The 10,222-nt window shown below is 33.9% G+C and overlaps 1 protein-coding gene across 1 annotated transcript in view; it reads left to right on the plus strand.

Moving 5' to 3' along the window:
* Nucleotides 1-10,222, plus strand: part of DPH6 (diphthamine biosynthesis 6) — a 215,350-nt gene that overhangs the window by 46,509 nt on the left and 158,619 nt on the right. Inside the window, exon 4 of the mRNA XM_009320992.1 lies at nucleotides 1,583-1,701. Coding sequence (XP_009319267.1) covers nucleotides 1,583-1,701 — 119 coding nt within the window. The remainder of the gene's footprint in view (nucleotides 1-1,582; nucleotides 1,702-10,222) is intronic.

The raw sequence follows: 10,222 nt of genomic DNA on the forward strand, positions 1-10,222 counted from the left end.
ATTAAAAAAAGGATTATGTAGTGGGAACTGTGTGTGTTATATAGGCCAAGATTTGATTCGTGTCTGGAAAAAAAAAATTCACTATATATGGCTGATGAAATGCATAACCACCTTGTGTTAAAAATTAATTATAATTTCACAAGTTCATTAGTTATTTGTTGATGATAAAAGCAAATATCTGGAATCCTTTGTGAACTGTAAGAATGGTGAAGTTAATGCTGTGCCAACTTGACTCACATCAGCAAGTTACACAACACGGGTATTTTCCTTACACTTTACATAGGTAAATTGCAGTCAGAAATAGCTCCTTTCTTTTTCTTTTTCTTTTTCCTTACATTTAAAACATTTTAATGACTCCCTGATCATGTTACTAGATATCTGAGAAAAGATTGCTTTTGTTGATTGTGGGTTTCAGATCTTTTACTGCAGCCAAAAGATTGACAGGACATCACAATATTTCAAACCGACCTGATTAATTCCAGGGTCACTCAGTGGTAAAAAATTTTTACACTGATCTGTAGATTTACCCCTTGCAATAAAGTTGTTTCACATAAACCATCCCGGTTACGTGGATTCAGCTAATTTGTTAGCTAAAGTTACCTAAATGAACTACTTCACATCAGAGTTGCTAAATATTTCTGTTAATTTCACAACTTAGTGCTCTGTTAAAATATATGAAAGTAATAACAAAACCAATCAGCTTAATATGGGTGCTAACTATGGATTTACATGTCAACATTAAACATCCATTTAACTGTAAAGTCTTGACACTAATACTAGTGGTTCTATCTAACATGTGGGAGAAAGCCATATTAGATAAACAATGATAATTGACAAATAAATGTAATTTTTGAGTGCTCTGAGCTAGTCCCATAGTTAAATGTTTTTAAGTTTTTCAGGAACTAGGAATTACACATTTTATCACCAACTGGTGGTACTTGGCAATTTGCAGAAGGGTTACCTATCGATAGTGCAAATTAGTATTTCTCTAACTTGATAAACAATCAAATGTGTATCAAATGCTGTCTAAATATGATACGTATCAAAACAAATAATTAAATTTACATTAACAAGTTGTTACTTTGTATCACAAGCTGTATACATTTTCCTGAATGATTCTTTTCCTTGGGTGTTGATCCAAATCACAGGTTTGTTGAGTGTAACAAATTCAGCATATTGTACTAGTGATGTGTGGCGCATTTATCACAGAGCGGTAACTCTTGCCTTAGCTGTGTTCATAAAAAGTGATCACTTCCTAAGGTATTAATTGGTTTGCATCCCTAAAGGTTTAAGAATGCGTTTTCTCATGGTTTTACTTATGTTCCTGTGCAAATCTGTTTACATCAGTGAGTTACATCTTACTTACGTAGATGAATTATAGTCAGAACAAGTTTATTCCATTTTTCTAATATTAAAGTATATACTGAAATCTAGGAATAGTAAAGTATTGTAATTGAAACTGTAGAAGAAAAATTATTTAAAGGTAGGAAATGAGAGAAATAAATTTTCTTTAACTTTACATGAATCATGCTGTGTAAAAGCATAATACTTGGCTTAATCCAATTTTTTGTTTGTTTTTAAGATGCAGAAGGCTTAATCTTCAGCCTTTAGCTTACCTTTGGCGTCGGAACCAGGAAATACTTCTTAAAGAAATGATATCATCTAACATTCAAGCCATAATCATAAAAGTGGCAGCTTTTGGTATGTATTCCGATTCTGAGCAATATTGTCTACTGAAACTTCCCATGGACAAATCCACAACATAACAAAGGAAAACAGAAATTTTGTCCTATATTTTAGGATAAGAAATGTTAATGTGAAGAAAATATAAAAAAAATTACATGGCTGAGTAACAGTCATGATGTCTGAATAATTAATTTACCTGTATGCAGTTCATTTGTAGGGGAGACATGGAAAAGCTGGAAAGTAATTCTTCCTAGCATAGTCATTAAATACCTTTTGTAATTTCTTTGTTCTAGTTTGGTTTTGATTTTCAGTAAAGATGCATGCCTAATTCAGTGGTTCACAGTATTGTCATTTATAGATGATGCAGACTTCTGGCTAGACAATATTATAAAGCAACCATGAACGTTTTAATAGAAATACAACAAATTAACATCAAACAAAACGTAATTGTATGAGGCCAAAACATTTTGTGTAACAACAGTCTTTGATTTGGTAAAGCATATAGCAAACAGAAATAGTTTGTTATTTCCTTCAAAAAAATGGTATTTACAATGTAGTTGTTTAGTATACCAGAAAATCAACATGTCTTTTCATTGTCAGATATGTAAAATGACGTTTGTATAATGAAGCAAATCAATATGAAAGGTAACCTCTTTGTTTATTGTTTGAATGTAAAAATAAGGTCAAATGAAGTTTTATAGGAAAGCTTATTGAATGACGTGCTCTATAACCCTAAGAAGCACATGAGAAACATGTTAATTGTACAATATATTAATTCAGGCCTCTATGCAGTTTTTCACTTAAGAGTATCAAATGAGGTCTTAAGCATAAAGTCTGACCAAAGGACCTTTTCTTTTTGGTTTGACTATAGATTTGCGGTCTGTTGTACCAAAGAATGGCTAGTATAATACAAGAGCGTCAGTGGCATCGGTGGTTAAAGATGGATGTTTAAAAAATAGTGTTGTATAGTCTTGCATCAGAAGTCCGATGGCTGGTTTATCTGGGCAACTTTCACATCAAGTTCCTAATGTCAGTCTTCTTTATAATGTCTATAATGTCTATAAAAATGCTTTATAACAAAGTAATTTCTCCTTAAATATTAACCAAGAATTGAATTATAATCCCTTTAGACTGGATGCATTCCATGACTTTTTTTTTTTTAAATTAATTCTTTACTTTTTTATTTATTTGTTCTTCCTTAACTGGTATAGTTTCTAACTAGTTTTTACATTATTACTACGATGGTCTTGCTGTATTGTTCTCTAGGATCTGCTAGGGCTGCTAGTGGGATTAAAATGATTAGAAATACCACGTTCCCTCATTCACTTATAGGTAACAAGCAATGTAATTTAATAGCGTTTTCCTGAATTTTGGAAGGCCAGTTACAAATACATAGGAGTTGAATGCTGTGTTTTCTACTATAAAACACTTCTTTTTTAAATTGGAAAAAAAAATCTTTATTAAAGGAATAGTTTTCAGGCCATGTAAAGTACATTTTTATATTTAAGTTATTTTTCCATAAAATAGAATGCTTTCATTGCTTATGCTGACATGAAGAAAAACTGAAAGTCCTCAAAGAATATGTAACATGCTTTTTCACATCAGAATTATTTTTTAAAGAAAATATGATTTAAATAATAGATAAAATTATTTCACAAGTAGAAATCATTGATGACCTGTCTTATGCCTGAAGCAAGATAAGCTTGTCTTTTGTATTCTACAGTCTTAAAAAAACTTGAAATGCACTAGTTAGTGCACAAAGAGTGCTTTGTGGGCTATTCATTGAAGGAGCGAATACCATAAATACTTGTAGATAGCAATTAGATAGAAAATCACTCTTGAGGGGTTTTTTTTCTTTTTATTTTTTTGGCTACAGGTAAAAGAAAGATCTTATCAGAGTCAATTTCTCACCTGCCTCAGGCAGACGTAATTAGATGTAAGCAAATTTAATGGAGCTTGTGTGCTCTGGGGCCATTCTGTAATGCTTTAATAATTGCATGCCTTATTAAAGTGGATTTAAGGTATGAAGGCTGTTTAACATATCAAGTGGCAAAGAAGATAAGATACAGTTTAACTTTTTGCCTCTTAGATTAATAATCAAAGCTAAACTGCAATGAAAATATTTTAAATAACAGATTTAAGAGTCTGAAGGGTAATGCATTAGATGGTACATTGTACAGATGTTAATGCAAGAAGCAAATCTGTAACCTGAGCTTGACATTCATCAGCACTGGCATACTTGTACACCCGCCTTATCCTGTTTTCCATTAACTCAGTGCCAGTATTGGCAAGGTAAAAGCCTGTCGTTTTATGTAGAAAACACATAATTATGCAAGTAAATGAGCATTAGTTTAGTACATTTCCCTAAATCCACCATTACAAATTAATACCATAAACTTTGCCAGTGGCAAGAGTTTTCTCTCTGAGAGTAGTGTGCTTTTCCAGATGCGATACCAATTGCTTTCACTTACATGCAAAAGAAGAATTGTTAGCAAGCCTTCTTCACGTGCCTTCTGCTGATCTGTAAGTAGATCAGCTTGCTTTCTTTTAGAGTGTATTTCAGAGGCTTTAATGATGAGAGAAAAACATTCCATGATCTAGCAGCAAACCTGAGCTATAAAAAAAAAAAAAAAAAGCTGCTTATGCATATTTATCTTCAGTGCCATTTGCTTTCTGCTGAGGATGCCTGTATGATGCATGATACTTTTATATTTGAAATATACCCCTCTTCAGTGGAAATCCCAGAAAGTCAGAATGAGGTTACTAAGTAATAGCTAAAATAGAAGCAGTTATTGATTGTTTTTAACATGTGTGTGCCTGAAATTCCAGTAATATCCATTGCTCATGCGAGACAGTGTAATATAGCACTGTGTAATATAACAGAGACAGTGTAATATAACACAATAATAAGATGTGTTTTTTATATCCTTGCTCTCTGGACACATTTTAGGGATTAAAATACTAATTAACTTGCAGAGTATGCATATAACAGATTCAACTTTTAATCTTGGTAACTTCATGTACTGGTCTTACCTGTGCCATGTTCTAAAGCAAATTGCTTCCACTGCAGCACAAGGTGTAATAGAATCATAGAATCATTAAAGGTTGGAAGAGACCTCCAAGATCATCGAGTCCAACCATCAACCCAGTCATACCTCTCCTGCTAATACTCAGGTGGAAGTGAGAGAAGGAGGCAGGTTACATTTGGAAGGAATCTTTGGGTTCCTCACAGTATGGTCTTCAGTAAAAATTGATCATCGAGTTTTATTAGTTTTACATTACTTATGTAGTTAACTATACCTAAATCTTGTTAAGAATCAACATGAAAACTTAAGCGCCACTATACATTTTAAAATATGACAAACTTCAGTTCTCATATATATGAGAATATAGTTGAAATTGTTTTTATGTCATGCAGTTAAAGCAGTTTGTCCTCAGTGATTCTAGTTTTTCTTGAAGTTTTAAGAGTAACGTTCACCTTCAATAAGTTTTATAAGTGCACATTGTTAGCTTGAGAAAGTGGGGGAAAAAGATTGCTTCTTCAATGTTTCAGTCAAAATCAGAATATAAGCTCAAATTTCTATCTTTTATGGGATTAATGTGCATTATTTTCTTTATACATTGCAGCTTCTTCCCAGTCTGGTTATAGTGAATTAATGATTTATTATTGAATTAAATACCTGAAAAAACATTGTAATTATGAGATCAGATAATAGAAATACCAAGTTGAAAAAGAAAAACTCTGGCATGGTTAAATTATGTTTCTAACTTCTAGCTGTTCTTTGGGCCACAGGAGAGAAATGATACCGTAACACTGTTCATGTTGGACAATAATAAAAGCTGAAACTTTGTATCAGGACTGATTAGCTTGTGGTCCTCAGCCTACGTTTGAAGTGGGGCTCTTATGCCATGGCTACATCCTTTATCTTGTAGGTCCGGCTGCTATGAGTGCTTCTAGGCAATCTGCATGCTCAGCGATGGGTAGAGTTGAATTCCCAGGGACTGTGGAAGCCTAAATTTTGAGATGGTGTGCGCCCTAGTTGCTTACCCAGGCTATTTCCCTCCAACAGTGGAGTAATGAGTCCTTAGGGAGCCATTGCCATCTCCTGCCTGTCAGCAAATCCTAAAATTCCTTCTCTAAAATGAGCTGTCTGAAGTACATATATTTAACTTGAGTCTCCTTTGCTGTGAGAAGATCTTGACGCTTGCCTCACAAGGTCAAGAAGATTGGTATGTTCCTGCCGTGCACAGAATCCTCTGAAAAACTGATAGTTTAGGGATGCGTGTGTTTTTGTATATGAGCTTTTAGTTCAGAGAGAGAGAATGTTACTTCTCAGTATAATGAAATCAGTACCTGGAGCTTTTGTTTATTATTTAAACCTGAGCACCTAGGTGTCTGCATTATTGTTTATTATTTGCATGCCACTAGTGTACAGAAATGAAATCCTGACTGACTGAAATTGATAGCCAGACTCCTATTAATTTTAATGGAGGTAAGATTTACGTATAAAGTAGTACATTAAAAAAGAACTAGCACCACACAGTTCCTGGTTAAGCTCCCGAGGGTGTAGTTTAGTGTTACAGATAAACTGATCTAATAGTGAGTTGCTGCCAAAAGGTTGATCTTTCCTTCCTCCTTCTAACTGACTCTTCCAAACCACAAGTCTCTACTTGCTTCTGCCCCTGTAAATGCTCCAGTGATTGTGTGTCTGTGGCTGGGTGATCCAGCAGAGAAGTACTGCTTTTTTGTGTGTGCCAGGAACTTGCTGTGTAGATGCCACGGCTGCATGGTGGACAAAACCCTCTCTTTCAGTAGAAAGCTTACCACTGAATTGGGTTGGCTGTAATGTTAGATCATATCCTGAAGTAAAATTGGTGGTTGTGTGAGTTTTGTCTGAGCACATCATCTGTGCAATGGAAAGGAACAGTGTTCTTTGAAAATGTGTCTCAAGTTATTAGTACTGAGCAATTTTAAAGTCATTATTGGGGAAAATGAAGGAACTTGTTATATCATCATCACAGGGGAACATACTTTCTCCCTCTAAATATTTTCAAAAAATTCTCAGACAATTCACAAACACAACAGAAGGCAGTGAGGAACGTTTTGTTAAGAAATCAGTACAAGATCCCAGTTGTTTTCTTCCATATTGTATTGTAAGGATTTGTTTACTTACTTATTACTAAATAAACTAAACGTTGGCATTATTCTTAGCTAGTTCAGCTTATTTAGAGTTGATTGTTCCATTGCTTTTTCCTTGGGCAGTTGCCAGACACTGGAGCTGTAATGGAATCTATGACAGTCTTGCCAACCTTTGCTCTTGATAACGTTTGATTTTGTTAATGTGAAAATGACTTCTTCTGTTTACCATAATTTGAAGTGGAACATAAAATGACCAATAATATTTTTCCAAGTACTGTCAAATTTTGATGATTGTCTATTATGTTAGGAATAATGTATTTTTAAAAGTAGCCATAAAGTTTTATTAGAAAAATTATCCCTGAACAATGTTAAAGTATTACCTTGTATACACATATAATAGCTTTTAATTAATTTTTATTGTAATTTTTTTCAGTTTATAAATTTGGTAAATTTACGCCTATCACATACTTAAGGAAAGATATTCTTATTAGTCTTTTTCCCCTTCTAATCCTTGTTTCCTAGCTAGCACATGTTATTGTTACTGAATTTTCAAACAAAGCTTCCAAACCTTAGTTGGTCCTTTAGAGTTTAAGTGTGTTTGACACTTTTGCCTTAGGCTTGTTCCCTAATACATTTGTCTACTACCTCATTTATCTACATCATTCCTGTTATTTACGATAAAAGAAAAGGTACCACACCTGTTTGTTCACCAGACGTTGTATGAAAAGACTTGGAAACAATTATGAAACCACAGGAGCTATTTTAGCTCAGACCCTTTTTTTTTCTTTGAGGGAAAAGAATCACATGGGAAAAGATCAACATGGAAAAATGGGAATTGTATGCAAGACTAGAAATCAATCAAAATTAGCTTGGGATTTAAGAAGAGTATGATGCAAAAGAGATGAGTAAGAGAAAAGAGAACTAAGAATGGACTTTAAGTGAAGTTTTGATTCAGAGCGTAGCTGAAAGGTTAGAAAAACAAGATAAGAAAATAATCTTTGCATTTGGAATGTTATTTGCCTTGATGCTTGTATATGAATGACATACTTTAGCAGTGTAAGATGAGGTTTTGGGAAGAGCTTTTAGTGCATGGGTATAAAGAAATGTTTGAAAATAAAACGTGTTACAGAAAAAGAAGAAATGAGATTTTGTAACAGTTTGTGTAAGTGGATCTAGAAACAGGTTAGAGAGAAATGTGATTCCCTCTTTGCTATCTCTTGAGCTTATAGGTTGGAGATTGGGAAGGATGTCGGTATTTTCAGTAGTAACATGACAGGAGTTAGAAGGAAGTGTGGGAAAGTGAATGTGCCCGGAAACAGAGAAATAATTGAAAGTTGACATTATTGAGTGCAGTGCTTCTTAAGGAGATGTCAGAGACAGACAAAATTGGAGAGAGGTGGCTTAAGAGTGGAAAGATTGCTTTGCAGTTTGGGGAGATCAGATGATCTAAAGAAAAAGTGAAATGGAAGCAGCGGGTAAGAATGGACTATTAGGCATTTAAAGTGAAAGAGAAAAGGAAGTAAGGCTTCTAGTGAAGGAGACAGAAGAATAGTTAAGAGAACTTTGACCTGAAAAATAGTGGAAGAAAAAGAGCTTAGTAAGAGATGTCAAAAGCAGAAATAATCTTAACAGAATGAAAATCAAGAGGGAGAAGTGGTGTCTTGTTAATACTAGAATATTACTTGCTGCTCTTCAATGCTTGGTAAGATTTAAGTTCTGGATGTACATTCACTGCGCAGACTTCTGTGCTGAAACAGCTTAAACTCAAATCTTTAAAGGCATATCTGTGTAGTTAGAACCATAGATGCTTGCTTTCCAGGTCTCTCTGAGTTAAAGTTTTAAGAGACTTCTTGTCCTAATCTGATCCCTTATTTCTGCTCTGGCCTTTACCCTTTTGCAGGTGATCTACTGATTTCCCCTGTCAGAAGTCTCTGTTGATCGTGTGGGGACTATGACTTTTGAAAGGTTTATAACTTGTCTGCATGGGGATGGATTTAATGAAGGCGACGCAAAATTTACCACTTGCACCATGCCTTTTTCTCAGCCACTGAGTCAAATTTCAATCCGTTTCTTCAAAGCTTAATAGCACTAGAACTGTTCAAAGCATGGAAATACCAGAATTCTTTAACAGGGACAAAACAGCACATCCTTTTTTATCCGAACTATGGTGCTGGAATGGTTGAACTCTTTGAATTAAATAGATTAATAAACAAATAATGCTCTAAAGTAATTCTACTCAAAACATTTCACTATGCCGAAGTTAAAACCACTGAAAATAAATTTATATTGGGGAAGTCATACATATGTGGCTGTATGAACCCAACGTGTAATAACTTTTGTTTTTAATCTCTGAAGTCCGTTGAAAGTCCTGAGAGGAAGTTGGCTGGGGCAGTATTTTCAATGAGTTGAACCATTTGCTGTATAGAATCTTGGATTTGATTAAAAGCAGTTTAATGCTGTTATTAAACAATTCTTCTACAATCTCTTTTTAAGCTATGAACATTTTAGAGTTTTAAAAGGATCTGCTTGAAAATATTGCCTTGTTATTTGATGAAACAATACAAAATTTCTTCAAAGACTTACTGAGGTTTCTGTTCCTGAAATGGCAGAGCTAAGTTGCTTTGAATCCTAGATGTAACTAGGACACAAATAACTTTGATGTTAATTAAAAAAAAAAAAATCGCAAGAGATTACAGATAAAATTAACATTTCTGGTATGAGGAGTTTTAGAGGCAGAGCCTTTTGCCTCTTAGAATTCTAAAATTTGGTGACATCGGACTAACCTAGTTTAGAAAATATTTGATGAACTTCCGAGAAAGAAGATAAACTGTGATCCTAAATAAACTTCTCTGGAAACATATGCTAGAACCACTTTGAGATTAATGTCTTACAACTTTACCACTTAGCTTGAAAAGAGTTACTGTATCTTCAGATTCCATCCCTGTACTATTCCCGCACTGGATAAATTACCCCATACAAAAACGAAAAGGAAAAAAGAAAAAGAAGTAGGCACATAATCAAATTGCATTAATTTTGCTGTTTTATACAATAAATTAGAAGTATATTCACCTCAAATCTTTTAGAGGTGGAGTAATATCCAGTATTTATTGCACTTTCCTTTCCTTCATTTTTATACGAAAATTAAGCAGCTTTTACAATTTTTTTTGATGTTTTGGAAAAGGAAATTCAAGGAATCTGTCCAGTTCACCATTGTTATACAGCCTTTCATGTGTGAAAGTTATAAGGAAGTTAAGAATCAACTATGAACCTGTCAAGTTATGCTACCAGACAAAAAGTTCATTTCCCAACTCTTCGTGGAAATGAAAGCTAAATATGACACCAGGAATAATTTACCTCAAGGCAATTTAAGGTATAGATTTACAGTGCATTAATATA

Source organism: Pygoscelis adeliae, unplaced genomic scaffold (assembly GCF_000699105.1).
Source record: "Pygoscelis adeliae isolate BGI_AS28 unplaced genomic scaffold, ASM69910v1 Scaffold3, whole genome shotgun sequence".
NCBI classification, from domain to species: Eukaryota; Metazoa; Chordata; class Aves; order Sphenisciformes; family Spheniscidae; genus Pygoscelis; species Pygoscelis adeliae.